The sequence below is a fragment of the Protopterus annectens genome, chromosome 2.part2 (genome assembly GCF_019279795.1).
Source record: "Protopterus annectens isolate FY-2018-M chromosome 2.part2, PAN1.0, whole genome shotgun sequence".
Classification (NCBI taxonomy): domain Eukaryota; kingdom Metazoa; phylum Chordata; order Ceratodontiformes; family Protopteridae; genus Protopterus; species Protopterus annectens.
In genome coordinates this window covers 524893698-524916983 of record NC_056730.1, presented here as the reverse complement: position 1 = coordinate 524916983, position 23286 = coordinate 524893698, and the positions used below count along the sequence as shown (strand labels likewise).

General features: G+C 44.1%; 1 protein-coding gene and 1 non-coding gene across 3 annotated transcripts in view; both read left to right on the top strand.

Moving 5' to 3' along the window:
- The window catches only part of NOP56 (NOP56 ribonucleoprotein), a 200517-nt gene that overhangs the window by 75398 nt on the left and 101833 nt on the right, over nucleotides 1–23286 (top strand). For both annotated transcript variants that reach the window (XM_044063996.1, XM_044063997.1), the window contains exons 7-9: nucleotides 13400–13551; nucleotides 14028–14128; nucleotides 18169–18317. In XM_044063996.1, coding sequence (XP_043919931.1) covers nucleotides 13400–13551; nucleotides 14028–14128; nucleotides 18169–18317 — 402 coding nt within the window. The remainder of the gene's footprint in view (nucleotides 1–13399; nucleotides 13552–14027; nucleotides 14129–18168; nucleotides 18318–23286) is intronic.
- On the top strand, nucleotides 19836–19909 carry LOC122796096. Its single transcript, XR_006363929.1, has one exon. It is a non-coding gene; the product is annotated as a small nucleolar RNA SNORD56 (small nucleolar RNA).

The window sequence follows — 23286 nt, the reverse complement described above, 5'->3', positions numbered from 1 at the left end:
CCTAGTACCTTTCAGGGCAGAACAGCAATGTAGTAGACATGCTAAGCAGAACGTGAGTGGATCCAAAATGAATGGATGTTACTACCTCTCACAAATGGGGGGATTGCCAAATGTTGAGACTTGCTTCCACATAGAACAGGCAGATTAGATGCTTTTCCACATAGAACAGGCAGATTAGATGCTTTTCCACAGAGAGAAGGCTACCTTCCATATTAACATTACCTTTATGCCAAGGATGGCATTGGAGTCAAGATTTTAGTTTTCATCTTTTTAAAGAGACTACTTCACTCCTTGGATGTCCATAAGCAACTGCTTACAGGAAATCAAACCAGCTTTTTGTGCCCTTAATCATTACTACAAAACTTAGTACAATGTTTGGTAATGTTACAGTACCTACTCTTCCCCCTCCCCCATACATACCCACCCACACCTTTCTTGTACCTAGGGTTGTGGTAGCTAACCCCAACCTCCCTTTTCCCTTCACCCCAGGTAAGTGCAATATGAAAATTTTTTTTAAGGCAGTTAAGAGACAGACTTGGGCAGGTTGTGCTCTAGTCATCCAGGACAGGTTGTGCTCTAGTCATCCAGGAGTGTATAAAGTCAGACTGGGTCATGAAAGACCTGCAAGTTGTGTTAGTTGGCAGCCCTTTGTTAGAGCAAATATCCTGATGTCAGAAGGGATGGGGTCGTCTTGGTGTTAGGGGCAGCCTCTGGCTGCTGTAAGCTGGGGAAATGCAGAGACTTTTTACAGCAGTTACTACCACATTTTTTTTTCCTACTTCATTCTGTCTACATGGCTTTCTGTAAGAATAAGAAGCCTTGACTTGCTCCCGGGCCTCCGCTGAAAATGGACCCACGTCCAGTCGGACACGCCCGGTCAACAAATTTAAATAAAAATAAATAAATTGACTGTTGCAAAACTGCACAATGCCAGTTCTAGTTGTTGCCGTCCATGGATATGTTCATAGGTTCATACTAGGCTATCTGCCCTAGGGCATTTATAAACCTAGCCAGAGTATGTTTGGCTTTCGCCACCCATTTTAAATTAATTTTGCTATGCCCTTTTTCGAGGTTAGTATACTGTGCCTCTGTCTAACAGTGACACAGAAGTGATACCCAGGGTAAACCTATGATCTCCCATCCACTCATCAAGATTCCTCTTGAAGAGAGTCAATGAGGGACTCTGCCTAACCTGGACTGGGATTTTATTCCATAGTGAAGGGAGCCTCTGGGTTATGAATCTGTCCCTCCAGCATGTCCTATTTATTTCAGTGCTGAGGTTCAAGTCTCTCGAGCGTGTAGCTCGATGGGATTTGGATTTTTTGAGGTGCAGCATGTCCCTTAATTCCGGGTTGGACATGGCCTTGTATGTCAGGCACAGGTCACCTCTGAGCAGGCGGTATGCCACTGAGTAGAGCTGGAGTTTCTTTAACCGGGTAGCATATGGCATCTGTTTGAGCCCTTTGATCCTCTTGGTGAGGTACTTTTGGGGTCTTTCCAGTTGCTGCAGGTGTTTGGTAAGGTACATCCCAAAAGGGGCATTGTACTCTATTATGGGCCTGATGAGGGATGAGTAAAGAGGCACGATGACCTCTCCTAATCTAGATGTGAATCCCTTCATGATTAGGTGGGCTATATAAAATGTTTTTCTAACCACTTTGGCCACGTGGTTGTCAAATGAGAGAATGCTATCAACTTGGGTCCCCAGGTCCCTAATGACTTCTTCTGTACTTAATGGATTACCACCTATGTGGTAATTTGTGGGCACTTTGTTTTTGCCAAAGGGGATGACTATACACTTTTTGGCGTTTAGCTTGAGGCCATGGCTCTGGCACCAGTTGTCTGTTTCTATGAGGCCCTTTTGGAGGATGCTTGTGTCGGCTGGAGAGTCTATTATGGTGCCCAGTTTGCAGTCATCTGCGAACTTGGTCAGCCACAGTCCTTCCGTGTTGGCCTGTACCTCCGAAAAATATATAACAAACGAGAGAGGTCCCAGGACTGAGCCTTGTGGGACGTCACTTGTAACTGGTTTGGAGTCTGACATGGCTCCAGCAATTCTAACCATGTGGGTTCTGTCCTTGAGCCAGTTTGCAACCCATCTAGTGACATAGGGGTTTATATTTAAGCTGGTGAGCTTATCTATAATGCCTGAGTGGGGTATTGTATCGAAGGCTTTTGCGAGGTCCAGATAGGCTGTGTGGACCACCTTCCCTTCGTCAATGGCCTTGGTGACTGTTTCAAAGAAGTCAACCAGGTTTAAGAGGCAGGATCTGCCCTTAAAGCCAAACTGGGTAGGATCCAGTGTCTTTAGGTCCCCAATATCTTTATTTATGAGGTCCATGATGATCCTTTCCATAGCTTTGCAGACCAAGCTAGTCAGGCTTATGGGGCGATAGTTTCCAGGGTCCGTTGAGGCACCACCTTTGTGGAGAGGGACCACTGTTGCTGTACGCCACTCTTTGGGCACATATCCTGTAGTAAGGCTGAGATTGAACAGTAGTTTGCTCTTCTTGGAGTTCATGTAGGACGCAGCCTGGGACACCGTCTGGTCCCATTGATGCTGTGTTTTTTTTGCTTTGGAGAGGGCAGCTCTCACCTGAGCATCTGAGATGTCAGGGGGGCAGCACTCTGCTGGGATAGATATTTGCCCTTTTGGTGGGAGGGGAGTTTGCGCTGAACCTGTCAGCTAGGATGTTGGCAATGTCTGTGGGATCAGTGTATTTTTTGTCATTTTGGACTAATTCTGAGCATATCTGGGAATTCCCACCCAGGTTCCTAACATAACTAAAGAAAGCCTTGTGATTATCTTTAGTGTCCTGTGCAATTTTTCTCTCGAAGCTGGCCTTTGACGATTTTATGAGTGCCCTTAGTTTTTTGCTAATACTGATCAGAGATGCCTTCCCTTTTTGGGATTTTGCTCTATCATGTAGTAGCTTCCTCCTTCTATTGTATAGTTTGTTTATGGCTGGGGTCCACCAGACAGGTCGTCTGCCTTTGGAGGATTGGGTCTTGGTTTTATTTGGGATTGCATGATCCATGCATTCCTGAAGGTGTTCATAGAATGCATTTATAAAGGATTCTGCGGTCTGGGCCGTATTTTCCACAGGCCTTCCTGTTCTTCGTGTTTCACTGTTGCAGTCATTACATTTGGGTTATCTGCTTGCAGGTAGCAGTCAATCGGCCTGATTAACAAAGTCTTGGGTCCTGCATCTGTTGCTGTCCCTTTTTCCATGACGTCAGGTTGTAAGGGGTATAAAACATGCAGCCGACGCCATTACATCAGTCTTTCTTGCCATGCTTGCCCAAAGCAGAAGCAGTTCGCAAGTGCCGGTCAGCCGACTCCTGAAATTTTCATTTTCGAGTTTCAGAACCAAAGTCTTCAACTCAAGCCAAGTACCCCGTTGGGGGGAAACTTTTTTTTTTTTTTTTTCTTGCTCCTTACCGATGTCAGTAAAAGTTAATTGAATTACTTGTTGAAAGCAAATACCTCAAAGATTTTCATTCGTACTGTATTCCTTGCCTAGGCCCTGACCACAACGTACGTTGCTGTCGGTTTTGTGCTTAATCAGCGCACTATCAGTCTGTATATTTTCGCCTCTAAATATTTGTTTAATTATCCAGAAATGTCGTCTGTTAGCCATTCGACTACCGGGATTCTGAAAAGAGACAGGCTGCCGAGGTCCAAAACTGCCAACGATGCTTCTCCTAAGCCAGTCACCAGTTTGCCGGTACTCATGTGAGGTGCTTTCACAGCCCCTGATACCTGCTACTTCTGATTCACAGGCCTCTACTGAGACCCATTCGGAGTACGGTATGCCGCGAGATGCTTCAACTGTGGTACCCGTGGATGTCGCTACCTTGGATGGGTCCAGAGCTGCTGTGCAGGCACTGGCTTCTGAGGGTGTATTCAGGCCTATGGACTTCACTTAGGCCTAAATCACGAACCATGCCTAAAAAAAACAATGCCCAGGCCACATGCTCAGGCCTCTGTCTAAAAAAAAAAATAAATAAATAATGGCGGAAGATCTAATAATTCTAATCAGGGGTAGCCACCACCTCCCCCCCCCCCCTTTCTAAGAGGCCTAGGACTGAAGTTGTTTATGAATCTTCTGACCAGGATTCTGTTTTTTTTTTTTTTTTTTTTTTTCTGATGATCTGGATTTGCCCTTATCTACTTATGAGGATTCTGATGCAGAGGACTCTATTCCCTCTGCTTCCCCTCCAGAGGATTTTTCTTTTGGTGAAACCTTACATACTCTAAGGGAGCATTTCCACTGGGAAAGCCAGGATTTTTCTGATTCAAAAAGAGGCTCCAGGATGTCTTACTCCTACCTCAGTATAGGCCTTTAGCTATTCCTCCTGTACTAGACATTGTTTATGCTTTTTCAGAATCTAGTTTGGCCCCTGATTCCTTGCCTCTTGCTCCCAGAAAACCTGACAGATACTACAGGGTCCTTGAGTCGCACAAGTTCCTTTTTAAAAATCCTACTGCGGATCCAGAGACAGGGGCCAAAGGGCATTGAGGCTTCTACTGCTAAAAATCCTATCTCTTCTGATCGAGACTCCAGGGCGCTGGATAGTTGGGGTAAGAAGGTTTGCACTTCTGCAACCTTGGCCATTAGGGCTTTAAACTGCCAGTTTTCATATGTTAATGTATCAACAACATAGTTATTGGATTGCTTAAACAGAAAATTATGATTCCTGATTGTGTGGAAAATAAAGAAGTGCGGGATTTAATGCATTCTGCTGAACAGGTTGGAAAACGTACTTTGCAATGTGGTTTTGATTCATTAGAGGCCTCTTGCAGGGCTGCTGTTACTGGGTCTTAGCTCAGAAGGCATACTTTGCTTAAGGAACAATCTTTACCTGATCATGTTAAAGCTAAATTGTTGGATGCTCCCTTAAATCAGGACTGCCTGTTTGGCAACAAGGCTGAGGAAGTTCTTAAAGATGGAAGATGAAGCTAAATCTATGCAAACTGTTAGATTTCTTACAAGTTCCTACTCCTAGATTTAATAGGCACTGGCCCTCTAAAAATTGGTCCTTTCCAGCCCCTTCCAGGTCTTCTCAAGCCAAACACAGCAGAAACCCCAGGTTTCAGTCCCAGGGGAGAGACTGGACTAAGCAGTGGGGGGGCCTCCACTTCCAAATCTGGGAGTAATAAGACTCCCCCCTATGGTAAACTGTCTCAGTGACTTCCTTTTAAAATTTCCAAGCACTTAACTGACTGCCCCTTTGGGCGGAAAGATTGCTCTTCATGCAAAGAACTGGGAGCTCATTACCCAGGACAAATGGGTTTTAAATAGTGTCCCAGGGATACAGATTTCACTTCCACATGTTGCCAACACCAAATGGGTGGCCGGACTTACCCCCAAATCAGTGGGCAGAGGCCCAAAAAAGAGTACTTTCTCTCTTAAGCATGGGGTGCTATTCAAGGAAAAGGGACAAGGTTTCTACTAGAGACTTTTCCTGGTACCCAGTATGGCATCCTATCCTGGACCGGTCTACTCTAAACACCTTTTGGGAGATTCCAAAATTCAAGATGCTGACTCTTCACTAGTTGCTTCCTATGCTAGGCAAAGACGCCTGGTTGGCAACACTAGATTTAAAAGCATACCTGCACATCCCAATCTGGGAATCTTGCAGAATATACCTTCGCTTCAAAGCAGGCTACACTGCACTGCCCTTTGGCTTATCTACTGCGCCCAAGGTATTCACAAAGTGCCTAACTCCAGTTATTGCATTTTGCAGGCAAAGAAATATTCAAATATACCCATACCTGGACGATTGTCTAATTCAGGCAGAAAGCTAGGACATGCTTTTGAATCATCTGGCTTTTGTACAAAGGGTTCTAACTTGTCTGGGTTACACCATAAACTAAAAGAAATCTCACCTGATATCCTGTCAACAAATTATATTCCTGGGAGCAAGCTTGAATAAAACTTCTCAGATGGCTTACCTCACGCCAGAGAAACAAATTCATTTGACAACCTACTTCAAACAAGTGGCCACAAAAACCCTGCTATCTGCAAGACCAGTACTGCAAGCCTTGGTGTTCATGGCCTTCTGCATTCTTCTAATTTCATATGCAAGACTGCATATGAGGAAACTACAGTGGCATCTAAAAATCCTGTGGTGTCAGTGTTTCCAGGATCTAGAAGCGCTGATGCCTATCCTACCTTGCCTACGCCTAGAGTTCCTTTGGTGGGCAGAGGACTGCCACCAAAACAAGGGACTACCTTTCACACCACCCCCTGCCACCCAAACAGACGCATCAGACTATGCATGGGGGGGCTCACCTGGCAGGGAAGTGCATTCAGGGCAAATGGAACCCAAGTCAAATGTATCTGCATATCTATCAAAAAGAAATGTTAGCTGTACAGAATGCTCTGACGGCCTTCAAGGACCACATTCTTCCAGGACAAAATAATGGTAAAGACGGACAACACCACTGTTATGTGGTACATAAACAAGCAAGGGGGGGTACACTCTTACCCCCTCTGCAGACTAGCCATGGCATTGTGGAACACAGCCTCGAGCTACCAAGTGCACCTACGAGCTAAATTCCTGCCAGGAAAATTAAATACACTGGCAGACGGACTAAGCAGAAACCTCATGGACCCACACGAGTGGAAACTGGAACAAAGGATTTTCAACACAAGCAAGTGGGTGAGCCCAGCTATAGACCTGTTTGCCTCTCCCCAGAACTGCCAATTGTCCAAATTTTGCACAAGGACTCTCCACACGCCTGGAAAAGTGGATGCTGTGTCCTTCAGCTGGAAAAACCTTTGAGAGTATGCCTTCCCGCCTCTGCTCTCCAAAGTACTACTAAAAATCAAACGGGACAAACCCAAGGATGATTATGATTGCTCCAGACTGGCCACTCCAACACTGGTACCCCCTCCTGCGCAGTGTCACGGTTATCCCCATGGCATCTGCCTCAGACTCCTTCCTGTTGTCCCAGCAGGAGAACCAGATTCTGCACCCTCAGCTTCTAACATTGAACCTTGCAGCCTGGCTAATTACCTAATCTCCTTTACCATCCCTCAGTAAACCTGTGATGGATATCATTTTGGAGGCAAGGAGGCCTAGTACTAGAAAATCTTATGCTGAAAAATGGAAAAGATTCTGTGCCTAGAACTCGTCTCAAGGGATGAGCACAGCAGCGCCCAATTTACCTCCGATTTTGCAATACTTAATGGAGATGCTTCACAAGGGCCTGTCTTTTTTTTCCTCCATTAAAATCCACGCCTCAGCCATTTCAGCTCATTATAACACAGAAACCTCCCCTCTTCTCTCATCCACTGCTCAAGTAGTTCATAGCCTAGTACCAACCTATGAACCTATCAGCCCTAGGGCCTATACAAGCCTAGCCATAACAATTCCTTGGCTATTTCTTCCCACATTAATTTACTTTCCTGGACCCCTGTCTAGCAGGGCGACTGACGTGATCCCTGGGGTGAATTTCCTTTCTCCCATCCAGTCATCAAGGTTCCTCTTGAAGAGGTCCAAAGAGGCACTCTGATTGACATGTATGGGCAATCTATTCCAGAGTCTGGGGAGTCTCTGGGTCAGGAACCTATCCCTCCAGCATGTTTTGTTTGTGATGACAAGGTTTAGATCCCTGGAGCGTGTAGCTCTGAGGGATTGGGATTTCTTTAAGTGTAGCATGTCCAACAGCTCTGGGTTTGACATGGCCTTGTATGTTAAGCAGAGATCGCCTCTGAGTAGACTATATGCGACAGTATAGCTGGAGTTTTTTAAGGCGGTCAGCGTAGGGCATCTGCTTTAGGCCTGTGATTCTTTTAGTGAGGTATTTCTGAGGCCTTTCCAGTTGTTGCAGATGTCTTGAGCGGTACATACCAAATGGGGCGTTGAATTCTATAATGGGTCTAATGAGGGATGAGTACAGTGGGACAATGACCTCCTTTTTTCTGGATGAAAAGCCCTTCGTGATGAGGTGTTCCTCAGAGGCCAAACATTTGAGACCACCCAGGAGAGCTCCAACCCCTGCCTGGGACCTTTAACTTTGTTTTGGAGAAACTCACTCTACCTCCTTTCGAGCCAGCTGCTACTGCGGACTCCACATTTCTTTCTTGGAAAACAGCTTTCCTTTCACTTCATCTGAATTACAGGCCCTTATGGTAGTGGAGCCTTTAATCATCTTTTATGCGGACAAGGTGTCCCTCAGAACAATCCATCCTTCATGCCCAAGATGGTATCCAGTGTGGCATTTTAATCAGTCCATTCATTTGCCAACCTTTTTTTCCCCAATCCACAGAACAAAGGGGAACGGATACTGCATTCCTTAGATGTGCACAGACAACTTAGATTCTACTTGGACAGGACTAAACCTCAAAGGAAATCTGAACAACTGCTGGTGGCATTTGCTGCAGGGGCAGAGGGGAAGGCTATTTCAAAGCAAACCATTTCTAAATGGATAGGCCATTGTATTCATTTCTGCTATAAGCACCATGGAAAACCTATCCCCCAGGGGATCAGACCTCACTCCACCAGGGCTGCATCTACCTCTACAGCCTTTCTCAGAGGCGTCCCTGCCAGGGACATCCTAGAAGCTGCTACCTGGAGTTCTGTACATACTTTCACTAAGCATTATCGTTTGCCAATTTTCTCTAAATCAAGAGCTGGCTTGCCACTAAAGTCTTGCAGGGCCTTGTAGCTGGTCCTAATGCTATTTAAATTCCTCCTCCCCAACCATAGCTTTGGGAATCTACCCAAATGTAATGACTGCAAAAGTGAAACACTAAGAACATGGTACAGTTGTGTACACTTACCATAAATGTAGATGTTTGAGTGTATTTGCTGTTGCAGTCCTGGTTACCCTCCCTCCAGCCCCCTAACTTTTGGTTATACCTCTACTTTCCTTTACTATGCTTAAAGCTTTTTGGTGTATTTGCCTTTTTGTTGGAGGGATATCATTGTACTTTTATATTCATTTGGTGGGCACCTGATGTCTGGGGCAAGAAAAACTGATGTAATGGTGTCGGCTGCATGTTTTATACCCCTGACGACCTGGCGTCATGGAAGAGTATCTGACGCAGGACCCAAGACTTTGATAATCAGGCCGACTGAGGGCTTACCTGCAAGCAGATAACCCAAATGGTAATGACTGCAACAGTGAATACACTCTAACATCGACCTTTATGGTAAGTGTACACAGCTGTACTTTCTCTAGGCAGGTAAGGGAATGGAAATGTATTGCCAGGCATTTTTTCTACAACTTAGTGCACACAGCCAGAGAAGGAGCTGAGCCGCCAGATGCATTCCATTAGGAGTTGAGAGGAAATTTAAGTACTCTGAATTTCCATGAACACTGGGAAGACTTGAGACTGAGCTGAAAGCACCCCAGCTGACTCTCGAACCAGAAAGTGAGGTGGCAGTGCTAGACATTGTGCTTCTGAGGTTAGAAGCATTTCTCCCTTAATTTAGTATGGAAGCTTGGCAAATGCTACACATTCTGCTGTAGTTTTGTGGTCAAGTAATGAACTGAAATCCCCCGTCCAAATGCCTTTACAAGCTGTGACCCCTGTGTTAAAATGTAAAATGTCAATACTAAGTTAACTGTAGCATTTTGACTGGGGTAATATGCAAGTAGGCGCTCCTGTACGTCCATGCACTGCATCGAGTCAGGTAGCAGTCTTGGCATGTTGCAGATTTCCTTTACCAGCTGACCATCAAAGAAAGGTGTTACAAAACAATAGGAAACAGCAGCTGGACCAAAGATGCAAAGCTTTGTGGTGACTTTTCATTAAATTTGGTAACTGCTGACCCTTCCAATTCCTCAAGTAAATCCCAGATTAGAGGACATTGATCAACAGTTGTAAGCTTTTAAGCATCTGAGACTGGTAAGTAATGCTGACCACCTTTGTTCATAATGTCCTAGGAGATTACTAGGCTAACTGCTCAAGCCTTTACAGGTTTAGCCAGTTTTGCAGTTTTCTACCCGTAGGGGAAAGATGAGGATCAGCTAGTGGAATTTTGACAATTTTACAGACTGCCTCTGTCCATAAGTGACATGGTGCCATCCCAGGAGTCAATTTGTGATTTTCCATACATTGGTCCAAATTGAGCTTGAAGATGCTTGGCGAAGGACTGTGTGTAGGAAGCCTCTCTTCCAGAGGAGGGGCAGTGTCTGGGGCACATCTCTCTCCATCTTGATCTAATCTTGTTGGAGATCAGGTTTATATCTTTGGAGAGGTAACCCTAGTGTAGCTTTGTGAGTGCAACATTCCCATTAGTGCTGGGCCAGGGACTGCTTTTTAGATCAGACACAGGCACAGACCACCTCTCTGTATTTGTTAGGGAACTAACTACAATGATTAGGATTAATTGGTCTGCATGTGACATGTTGGTTTTTAACATGTATTTTTTGGATGAGAACCCTCTTAAGGACACTCTTGACAGTGGTATGCACCTCGCCAGGCACATGCAAGAGTGCATTGTATTCTAATGAGAGTTGAGTATGGTGGTACTATGACATCCTTGGATCTGGATGCCATGCCCTTATAAGGAAACCCTATGTGGCTCAGCTTAACACTATGGACACATGATGGTAATTTGTTACCATCTGTGTACCCAGATCTCTCACCACTAGGTCCATTCTTGGGGGGTGCTATCAGTGTTGTAATTTGCAGGGGTATCTGATTTCCCAAAGGGTATTTTGCACTTCACTTTTAGTTCTAATGCCTTGGCTCTGACACAAGTCATCTGTTCCCACACCATTCATGAGTCTACATTGGACCATTCTGTAGAATGTCAACAGTCTTGGACGTTGGTGATTTGACCCCAACTTGCAGTCCTCAAATTTGGTCAGCCAAAGACCATATACATTTGCCTTGACAAAGTGTATCCCAAACAGGAGGGGGCCCAACACTGCACTGAGCCCTGTGGTACTCCACTGTTGACTGGCCTCTTGCTGTATGTGGATCCCCCCCCCCCCCAAAAAAAAATAAATGCCCTGTCCATGAGCCATTTGCTTGCTGATTTTTTTTTTTTTTCATAGAGGTTTGTCCAGTTTTGTAAATTTATCTAAATACCAAAGTGTGGTATTGTGTTGAAGCCTTGGACAGGTCAAAGTGGGCAGTATGCATCGTCCAACCCTCATCCATGGCCTTTATGACTTGACTGAACAAACTGGGCTTGCACGTGACTAAGCCCAACTGGGTTAGTCTGGAGATTTGCTATGTCGTTAATCAGGTCCGCGGTTATCCTTTTCCATAGCCTTGCGTTTAGTATTAGAGTTCTGGGTCAGCAGCTTCATGGGTCTGGTGATGGTCCTCTACCCACCCCCACCCCCTTGTGCAAAGAGATGACTGCTGCTGTCCTCCACACTACTGGGCAAAGCCTGTCTGTAGACACTGGTATGATCAAGCAGATGCACTCTTATTTCTGTTTAATAGGCACCCTGGGATTCCATCAGGGCCCATTGATGCAGGGTTTCTATCTTTAGAGAGTGCAGTGGCAACCTGTTTTTTTATAAAAGACAAAAGGAATGGTGGGGAGTATTCTCATGGGGAGTTACTGGAGATGATGGGGTGAAATCTGAGTCGTATTTATCGGCTAGCCAGTTTGCTATTCTGGCAGATACAGGTTATGCCATCTATAGCCAACCTGGCATATTGAGCGTTTCCTTCAAGATTTTGAACATGACTAAAAAATGCTTTGTGTTTAGCATTTGCTTGAGAGGTTCTTGGCCTTGTATTTAGCTTTTGAAGACTTGACTAGTTCCCAATTGTCTTGAGACCAAGGGGGGTTTATTTCTCTGTTGTGCACCCTCCCATTTCTAGGCAGGAATTTTTTTTTTTTCAATTGTGTAGTATGACGGGTCCACCACAAACTGACTAAATTAGCTGAACTACTAATCTCGGACCAGCATGTTTGGGAGATCACCAGGGAGCTCTGGAGGATGCCACACTTTCCCAACATGCTGGTCTGAGATTACTTCAGCTAATTTGTCAGTTTTTGGTGGTAGGCATGCTTCTGAGGTACTGGTCTGTCTTGGGACCTCAGGCTTACTTGAGCAAACTTCACATCAGCCACCACCGTAGAGCAGTGGATCTTAAAACCACTTTTCTGATGGCATTCACCTCTGTTCTAGTAAATTTGTAGCAAGTCTTGAATGCTGCGTTTCTGCAGTTGCATCCTACTGACTCCTGTAAGCTGTTGGTTTGTTCATATTTGCATAGCTGTGCTTGCATACAAGCTATTCGAATACTTTATCTTAAAGCTTGCTTGGTAGACAGAGCTGCACTGACATTTGACCTCGTTCTAGTGCTGCTTTAGAAAGCAATACCCCCCCCCCCCCTAAATATTTAAACAGCGGAGTAACAGAGTAGCTGCATAGTTTGTTCTGTAGTAAACCTCATTGTTTCAAAGATGAACACAAAAAAGGGCGTGACCTAGGTCTTTCTCTTTTCCCAAAGTGTAACCTGCCCAAAAGAGCATAAAGGAAACTTGCAGTACTGTCTTCCAGTTTTCCATGTTCATGAAGTTTCGTGTACAAATGCTTCCATGATAGGCAGGAATTCCCCCAGTTCCCCACAGCTTTGATCCTGACACAGTAATACTGCCACCACTGTGGATTTGGTACCTTTATTAGTATTTTACTGGTATTTTCCTAAGTGGAGATGGGAGTCGCAGCTTGTTAACCTATAGAGGTAAATTTCTTTGCTAATAAGTGGCAGTAATACAAGAGTAAAAGACCAGCCACAAGTATGCAGAGGAGTACGTGCATTAAGATTAGCAAAGTTACATTCTTGCAGAATGTGCAGGCGTAAGTCTGCTGATGAGATGAGAGGAAAAAAATATTTGCTCTAATTATGCTCGAGTGGGAAGTAGTCACAGGCCCAGAGGATGCTCTTTCACAGATGTCACCAGTTTCTTTCAAACAAAGATGAGATGGAAGAAAGTCTCATTCTTCCTTTCCAGCCCTTCTTTGCTACTCAAATATTGCATAAAACTGGAAGCTAAAACTTTTTTCCATCTGTAAAAGTAATGGGGTTTAAATCAGCCTAGAACAATAAGGAGCACCAGTATACTGAGTCTTGCCATACATCTTTTCGCTGTCTGCATTTTAATGTCCTGAGTTAGCTGCAATTTAAAGTGGACTTGACTCCTTACTGGAGATGCAAGAGGTTATAACAGTTTCATGGATTCCATTTTTTGCATTTATAATGGAAAAGGTCACATAGTTGCATATTTTGCAGGTCAGGTGTGGTGTTAGTAGGAAAAGATAAGGGAGGAAATAGACTTCTCTTAAACTGGTTATCTCTCCTTGGCCTGGCATCAGCCCTGGCATCACAGTTGCATTGTGTCATGATTTTTTTCCCCCCTGCTTTATACAAATGACTTTGTCCCCCTCCCCCTTTTTTTTTTCTAGGAATGGATATTTCACCCATTGATCTAATTAATATTGAGAGTTTCTCTAATCGTGTCGTATCATTGGCAGAGTATAGAAAGGGGCTTCAGGAATATCTTCGGTCCAAAATGAACCAGGTTGCTCCTAGTCTGTCTGCGCTCATTGGGGAAGTGGTAAGCATTTCCTTTTTGATTTGAATGTTGTGGAATATGTTGAGAAACACGGGTATGATGTAATGCTATAAATCTGTCAATCCACTGAGGATACTGTGATTGACAATTTGATTTACTGACTTGTGTCTTTTTGGTACCTGCACTATAAAAAAAAAAATTGCAATATTGCATTAAATCGTTTAAATTCGCATTATTAAAAATCCCGGCTTGCATTTTATATCGATATGGTCCAGAATGCCATAAAAATGTACGCAGTTGAGGCACCCACCTGAGTTGCTCATAGTGGTACAGTTGTGCATTTCCAGGGTTCTTTTGTTCAAGTTGTTAGTTTGGACAGACAATGTCACGTTTACCCTAATTTTGAAATAGTGTGGACTTGTTTTACATGCGTTAGCCCTTTGTCATGTTGGTCATTTTTGCTCACATAATGTCAAGTTCAGACTAGTTTTAGTAATTTTTCCTGTTTTGTTTTTTAGGTGGGTGCTCGTCTCATCTCTCATGCCGGTAGCTTGACAAATCTGGCCAAGTACCCAGCATCTACAGTACAGATCTTGGGCGCCGAAAAGGCATTATTCAGGTACAGCTGCAAGGTGGATGTAATGATGGCAGATCCCTGGGTGTCTGGCTTGACAGTGTCAAGTGCCTTGGCATTTGGCAACCAGTGAATGATAATTTGCCAGCCCCAGACTCTGAGCATCCACTGTGTTCTGATTTGTTTTGGTGCCTGAAGTGCTTGCTTTTCTTTCAAGACAAGGCCTTTATCCCTTTGCAAAGTGATTCAGGTTTGGTATTAGGAATGTTGCTGTTTATCTCAAATACTGTGGTTTGAAGTTGTGTGTGCAGTTACTTTGGGAGCTTGCCAAGCTTTTGTCTTTTGATTGGTCTTAATACCTCTGCAGTGTTTAACTAGTTCCGAAATCTTACTACCACCCTGCTCCACATTGAGGCAGCTGTCTCTGGTTTGGGCTATGCACTTAGCCACCAGACATTTTGCTCATGCCGTTTTAATTTTTTATCCACAGATGCATCCTGCTGTATTTTTGTTCCACACAAATAGTGGCTACAATCTCTGGGTTTCTTTGGGTCCTCTGGCTTCCATGTGGACTTTGCTGCTTTAGACTGGCTGATGCATGTCCGTAGTGTTGCCTAGTCATTGGGTAAGCAGGAAAAAAATGGAGGCTTAATCTTTTGAAGAGCATCTATAGCACTTTCAAAAGTAAAATAGCACTGTTTTCTAAAGCAAGGACCGATTGCAGTGCAACAGTGGCTGCATTATTTTGTGAGCTGTACTAAAAAGAGACAGTTAAAGTTGTGCTATGCAACTCTTGGATGAATGCAGAAGACCCATCATGAGACTGTTGGGTGTTCATTTCCCTAATTCAAAGTGTTGCCTTTGAAGGCCACCTTGTCCCTCCTGGGCTCTTGTACTCGACTGATGACATTGTCATGAGGATACCTGCCTCCACCTCTTATTTTCAAGCAGAGCTGACATTACCAGAGGCTTGTAGTGGAGGGTTGTCATTACCAATTAAACTCCCTGTCCTTCAGCTACCATGTTCAGGGTTTTTAAAATTTCACTACAGGACTTGGCATCCACATCTTCTCCTACCTGAATGCCTAATTTAGGCACAAACTTGGGAAGAGAGGGCTGTGAAGTACACCATAGGTTGCCCTAGTAATCTAGAGCCCACCTCCCCACCCCCAAAAAATATGAGCAAGTTTATTCCTAGCAAGAAGAGAGTCCGTGTAGATGCTGATATTTCAGCAAAAGCTTAACCACGGGGGGGGTCTTTGCTTAGCTTGGGGGATCAGTTGTAGTTCTACACTTTTGCCACATGGCATTCACCATAGCCATGCCACTTGCCAGGCTTCATATGAAACTCCTATCTATGTAAGGAGATTACTGGAATGGTGGGTGCAAGTTTTGTAGCATAGGGGCATATCCTCCTGTAAAGCAGGCCTAGGATATGTGTCTCGGACCAGGGCTTGGAGTGCATGTACCATGGACCTGCAGACAGAACTGAAGTGCTTGGAAGGCAAAATTGCACATAAGCATACAAAAGGTAATTGCCCTTATTCAGATTTTAAAAAAACTTTGAGGAAAATTTGGAAACCTGGGACCCTGCACATCATAAACTGAGTAAGGCAGTGTTGTACTTGCCCTTCAGGCTAACTTGAACTCCCACTTAGACTACTTAGTTTACTTAGACCTTTGTTAGTGAATGCTTAATAGGCTTGCCTTGGACGTCAGACTGATATGGAGTGCCTGTGATGGAACTCTTTCTCTGATAGCAGACTACTTTAAAGTTGTTCTAGAACTTGAAAGAAAACATGCTTGGGCAGTAGGTGACTTCTCCTTAAATGAGATGTGTCTTTGTCTTCCTCCTTTCCATTAGTTGCACAATCCAGTGTAGTTCAAAAGTTGCTGGAGAAGCTGTAAAGCAGCAGTGCCTCCCACCTACCTTAAAATGGTAAGGGAGAAGCCACAGCTGTTGCTTCAGCATGTGACTCTTCTGTTACAGTGTGGGTCCTGTTGTACACATGAAATTATTCCAACTTAGCTTGCAGCTTGGAAGATATGACTGCTGCTTTCATCTCCATTTTTCTGAGAACATCCAAAAAGCTAGAGTGCATAGTACAGGAAGTCCGTACTTGGCGAAAGAGAATTCTCCTCCTGGTTAAAGAGGGAGCAGTTGCCCAAAACAAGGAAACCTGCTAGTGTCCCGGTATCTGTTTGAGCTTTCTCTTCATGTTTAGTTTATGCCTTTCTTAAGGTATAGCTTTAAATTATTTGCTGTCATTTCCCTAGTGAAGCAGTTCTTAAAAGGACATCCCTTATCTGAGGCATCCCAAGAGGAGTCTCTGCAACATGAAACTTGTGCTGGAAAAACTGGGTTTTGAACCAGCTGTTTTAGCAGCTGTGAAATTTTTCTCAAAGTACTTTAATCCAGTTTTCTGAGAATCTGAGCTACAATTCCTCATGGGCAGTCTACCTTCCTTGCAATCCCATAAAGACAGGGTGACCACCACAGTCTCCTTGCAGAGATGGCCCTGAACAATGCTAATGTGTCTGCTGTTTTTCCCTAAAGTAATCTGCGGGGGGATCCTGCACACTCCAATTGTGCTTTAAATAGTTCCACTATTTGCTTAGAACTAAATTTAGATCAGCTGTCCTTTTGCAAAAAAAGACAAGTGGCTAGCATACTGTGTGGCTAAAATTATTTAATGGGTCATAACTTCTGCAGTGTGAATTTTTTTTCGTGCCTTCTCCCTTTGCCCTTGCATTTAGGGTTGGGGTGAGTAGGATGAGTAACCCTTCCTTTCTTCTTTCTCCCACCCTAATTGGAGGTCTCAAAATCCCTAATGCAATTTGGGGACCTATCTGGGCAGGTCGTATGCCTGTATTAGATTAGGGCAAGAAAGACCCCCAAAGATGGTGATGGTCCTCGACGCTTATAAAGCAGACATCCTGATGCCTGAAGTCCAGGCTGTAGAGGAAGGGTGATATCCATGGTATCTGGCCTGGACTTGGCTTCTGCAAGGCAGGAAATCCTGAAGTTAACTGTATTCCTTTCACTGCAAACTGACACCTTAAGGTTCTTCCCACTTGGGCTACTGTAGCAAGTGTAGCTTTCATCTGGGTGTGAAACCTCTCTATTTTGAAAGTGGTCATCTTGCCATCAGTCCATACATTTCCAAACGCTGCACACTAGATTTGCATCTAGGGCAGGGTTTGCCACTGGCATCCTTTATGGTATGTTTGTTTTACAACCTTCTCAGGGCAGCCACCCAGGTCGTGATCTTGGTGTCATACTAGATGTTACGAATAAAATAGTGACTGAACACCGTACAGTTTTTTGTTTTAGGAATTTAATGTAATTTAGACTTTTTAGTATTCCCTGTCCGTTGCCTTTATTCTCCCCACCCCCATAATCACTCCGAGTTTGACATTCTGGGATTGGTGATTGGTTATCCTGTTAATGTTAGTTCTTGCCAAAGCCTGTCCTTCCTCTGGACTGGTGTAGATCCAACAAATTGCGGTTTTATGGTTTGGTTACTGCTCCCCAGGGATGACTTCCAAAAATCCACCTGTGCTGTGACATTTCTGTACCTGCATTCTGATTGATGGGGCAAGAAACCTCTGAAGCTGTCTGCCAACACCCCTGTTACACTACTGACGTGAATGAGACAGTTGGCCAAAGTCAGGAGAAGGGAAAAATAGAGCTTTAGAGGTCTGATATCCATATGTCTCTCTGGAGGCAGGAATTGTATGATCTGATAGCTGCAGGGAATATGCTCTGCCTTCTACCATTATGCAAGTTCCTAACATAGCTGTACTGTTTAAGTGTCTAAAGAGTTTCATAGGAATCCTTGGTGTGGAATTATCTTTTGGGAGAGACTTCAGATTTGGAATAGTGTTGTGCTTTCCTGAGGATTTGCGTAATGGAATTTCTTAAAATTGCATATTTGCTGTAACATTTTAATTGTCAACTTAAGCAAGAATAGGCCTACTTAACTGAATTTTGTTTCTGTGAATCTGTCAGTTGCTGTAATTTTTACCTTATGTTGTGGTTAAAGGAGAGAAGCAAGTTTTTGTCTTTTTCCCCCTCCCCTTAGAGCACTGAAGACCCGGGGTAACACTCCCAAATATGGCTTAATCTTCCACTCGACTTTTATTGGCAGAGCAGCAGCCAAGAACAAGGGCCGTATTTCACGGTATCTTGCCAACAAGTGTACCATTGCATCCAGGATAGACTGCTTTTCAGGTATGACTGTCCATTGTACTCCTGAGTTCTTCTGCTATGGGTTGCAGACAGCTTGTGCATGAGAATGATAAATTGATAAGTGGTGATGAGTTTTAAATGTAGAAGATTGACAACATTGGCAGAAATTTAAGCGTGCATGGATTGTTGTCTTTCGGCTTTTCCTGGTTAGGGGTCGCCACAGCGGAACTCCGGTCCGCTAATGATTGGCATACTAGCTTTAAATTTGCTATGGCATGTTCACCTGTTCTTTTTCTCTTGACTCAATGTTTCATTTCCTTTGATTTTGTTTGCTTCCCTTGTGCTGCTGCTATACAGCACTGGTCCATCTGGAACCATTTTTTGGTTCACCTTGGTGTTTGCTGGCTTAGGTTTACAAAGCAATAGAGTAAACTCTGACCGTAGTGTGTAATTAGTTTGAGGAAGGTGGGGAATTTTTTGCTTGCGTTTAGCAGTGCTAATGTGACACTTGTGTGCTTGAGCTAAATGAAGCCTTCCTTTAGTGTGTTGTTGACCTACTCCCTATAAAAAGCCAAGAAGGAATTGCATGTCTGCATTTATAGACTTAACGAATGATAGTTGAGATTGGTATCCTAATAAAACGAATGTTTAACCTTTGTTTCATTCTTGTCATTGGTTTTTAACACAACTGGTGGGGTTGTAACGTTCCAAATAGTTTCCTGTGTTTGTATTGCCATCAGGCAATGCTTAAGCATAATATAAATTGTCCAGAACATTTTGAGATGGACACCAGATGGTTCAATAGTTTTACCTTCTGTGTAACTGGCCAAATGGCTGTTATTTTTCTGTCTAACCAGTGATCTTGGTTCAGCAGCTTCTTACATTTTGAAGCAATTATTCTGCATGGTATGTATTGGCTGTTGACTTAGCTGGGACATATTTGCCAGTTCTGGTAGTCTGTTAATGCAAGACAGTAAATGAAGGGGCCTACTTGTACAGGTGGTAGGTAGTTCTGGGATCACAATTCTGAATCTGTTGCATCAGCAGTTTTAAGCAGTTTAGGTGGGCATATTAAAGAATGCGGCTAGGATTGCTATTGGTCCGTTCTGCTACCAGACTTGAGACTCCAGTTGTGCTTATAGTTTGCCTTTTTTCTATAATAATTCGGGCAAAAAACAAATGTGCATGTTTGTAAGCCTCAAATTATTGAGCAGTTGGCCTGAATCATTGCTGAAAGACTCATGTCAACACTCCTAACCCTTTTGGCTAACAAATGGACATTGTGATCGGTGTCAAAATCTGTGTACATATTGATTAGTCTCTTACTTTGGGTGGTTTGCTTTCTTTATTGGAGAAAAATGCTTTATTTAGAACTAACAGTTTTGCTGGCTACTCGAATTTTTAGTAATGCATGCATTTGTTTTGGGGGGTTTTTGTGTGCGTGCGTTTGACTAAAGCTCTGAACTGGGAATTGTAGCACATCCACACTTTATGTGCATGTTGAGTGGCTGAGGGTTTAGGCTATTGGTTCAGTAGAGGTAATGTGATTCTAGGCTGTTTTAGCAGTGATGTTTAAATATTTTTCGTCAACAGCATTTCACCACGTGAATGTTGACACCTGATTTTCTGAGCTAAAACAAGCCTACTGCCCTTTTTATAAGGCTTTTAAAGAAGGGGGGAAATATGTAATTTTTTTGTATAAGACAATGTAACATATCCTATGCAGAAGCACACTTAACTGGAAATTTGATACGCACGTATATGGTTTCAGCAGACTTGAATTATCTACAGTTGGGTGAGGTGGTGTAGGTTCTTGGGCAGTATGATGAAAGCCGAAATTGATTCGGGGAGTTTCAAAAGATTTTTCATGACCCCAATAGACATAGTAGAAGGCCTCCATCTTGCACAAAAAAGCCAGATTAGCTGAACCGGTCTTTCTGGCAAAGAAGCTGAAGAATGGGAAAAGCAGCATTCTGCAGTCACGCAGAATGATGCCCTAATACAAATAGAAAATGATTGACTTTAACAGTTGGTTTAGTTTCTGGTGTTATTCCAGGGGGGATCCATTACCTGACAGTTTGGGAAGATGTGATAGACAGCCCACGATGCTTTGCCAGAGATGGCCTGCATCTGTCTCGCCTGGGCTTCATGCTTCTGGCAAAGGGTCTTGCCTCCCCTGTAGTGCCTTTTCTAAGAAAAGTGGTGAGGTTAAAACTACTAACAAAGTTTCAACAAAACACAAATTAAAGGTCATGCTGCTAAACGCTAGGAGTCTAAACATGAAATTGCACTCTGGTAGCATTCCTAACCCTGGAAAATGCTGACATCTGTGCAGTCATAGAAACCTGGTTCAAATCTGTGGAGAGCACCCCAGCCTTGCCTGTACTCATGTCATACATTCAAACCCCGAACTGTGAGCAGTAATGCCAAACTACGTGGAGTTTCAGTATACATTTAAAGACATGTATACCTCCAGACTGGTCACAGGAGACACTCCAGGTGCAGTTAACCATTGACAAGACCCCTGTTCAAGTTATAGCTAGCTACTGGCCCCCAAATCTGACTCGAGATGCCTAATCCGCCTATTTGGACCTGTTCGAATCTATCAAGATTTAACCCTTTACCCTGATCCTGGTTGACTTTAACTTCCCAAACAAAGACTGGAAGAACTACTCATGCCAGAACACACATCCCCAGAGATTCTTTTGTCAATGCAAATGCCTTGGACCAGCTAGATGAGACCCCACAAGGGGTGATAGCTTGGACTTGGTATTAACCAACATGAGTAACTACTGCTGCTGCCTCCCTATAGCATCATCCTCCCTGGTAAGATCCGACCACTAAGTGGTCACGTTTGAAGTCACCATCTCCCCCAACCCCCCTGTAGCTAGGATCAGACAACTTCTCCAAAGCTGATTACAGCCTCCTGAGAGATGGTATAACAGCTTCACAGCCCCCATCCCCTCTGCAAGAACTGTTACCAATATCCAAAACTACACCAAAGCACTGTATGAGCATTTATATAGATGCATGGAATCAGGAATACCCAACAGGACTAAATTATCCTCCAAGGAAGAGTAAACCTGTCTGGTGGATATTTATAATAAACTATAACAAAAGGAAAAAAATGCTGTTCAAGACCAAGAAGGAGCAGGTGCCCATTTGTCTCCTTAGCCTGAACAAGCAAATAAAGCACTAGTGAAATCCTCCAAAGCAAACTTGAGTCCAAATTGGATATGCTTGCAACCTTAGAGGAAGCACCAAGATCTGTCCAGAACTGGTGGTCAAGGACACCACATATATACAAATGCCGTAGATATAGCAAACTTGCTGGCTGACCAGATTCAGTGAACACTTTACCAGTCTGTCCTCCCATCAGTAAATCAAGACCTCCCTAGTACCTTCCCCTTATATCTAGGGAACAGGTCATCGCTGCTCTCTAAAAGTTTTAAAAAAATAAATAAAAATAAAGCCACCATGGGACCCTATAACGTCCCAGGCTGCATCCTACATGAACTTGGGCAGGAACTTGCAGCACCATTAGGCCCCTTATTCAACCAAAGCCCTCAGTACAGGCTTCTTCCCAGCTGAGTGGAGGATGGCCACTATCCTCTCTATGCACAAAAGTGGAGCGTCCACCGATCCAGGAAATTATAGACCCATTAGCCTAACTAGCCTGATCTGCAAGGCCTTGGAACAGATTATCATGGACCTCATTAACAAGGACATTGGCAACCTCCAGACACTTGATCCCACACAGTTTGGCTTCGTCTAGGGGAGGTAATGTTTGCTAAATTTGGTCTACTACTTTGAGACGGTCACAAAGCCATGGATGAGGGGGAATACTTCTGTACACAGCCTGTACACAGCCTACCTTGATCTGGCCAAAGCCTTTGATGCTATTCCCCACTAGGGCATAATAGGTAAACTTCTCAACTAGGCACCAATCCATATGTTTACCAGATGGTTAGCAAACTGGCTCACCTGATGGAACCCATGTAGTCAAAATAGAGGTAGCCACCTCAAGCAGTAGACCCGTAGCAAGCGGTGTACCCCAGGGTTTGGTCTTTATTCTGAGGTGTAGGCCAAAGCCAGTGGGCTATGGCTGACCAGGTTTGCAGATGACTGCAAGCTGGGTGTTGTCATCAATTCCCCTAGTGATGTGGACATCCTCCCAAGAGGGTCTCACTCAGACATATGACTGGTGCCAAAAACATGGCCTCAAGCTGAATATAAAAAAAATGCATCATCCCCTTTGGGGAGAGTGATGTCCCCACAAAGTATCGCATTAATAACGTCCTAAGCACTCAGTCATGAAGGATTTGGACACCCAGGTTGATAGCAACCTGACTTTTTTGTCCACCGTGTTGCTTCCGTGGTACGGAAAGCCGCCTACATGGCACACCTCATAAATAAGGGTATCTCGTCCAGGAACAAGGTCATAACATCCCTGTATTCTTCCCTTATAAAGCCCGTTATTTGGTACAGTGCACCTTTCGGCATGTACCTCGCAAAGCACGTGCAGCAGCTAGAGACCCGAGGTTCCTCACCAGGAGAATCCAGGGCCTCCATTTACCTTACACAGGCTAAAAGCCCTATCCCTATACTCAGTTTCATACAGACTTCTCAGAGGTGACCTCTGGCATACAAAGGCAGTCATGGACTCCACCTTGATGGGACTGTTGCATATCAGCAAGTCATGCTCCATTCCAGCAGCCTGCACACAGCCTCAATCTGGTCTGTGACATCAACAGGACTTGTTGGCGGGACAGATTTGTGTCAGACTCCCTCTCCACATCAAGCAGAGCACCTCTTTTTACCCTTTTTTAAATGCAACCTGGATAACTGGATGGGGAAACAATGTACCCCTAGGATTCCACACGTGTCCCTACTGGACTGGGGAATTGGGTGCTGATTGTCTAAACATGGACTAAACTCTTGGCTAGGCTTATAAAGGCCCTCTGGGCCAATAGCTTAGTTAACCTCCTATGATAAAAATGGCTGGAGGGGA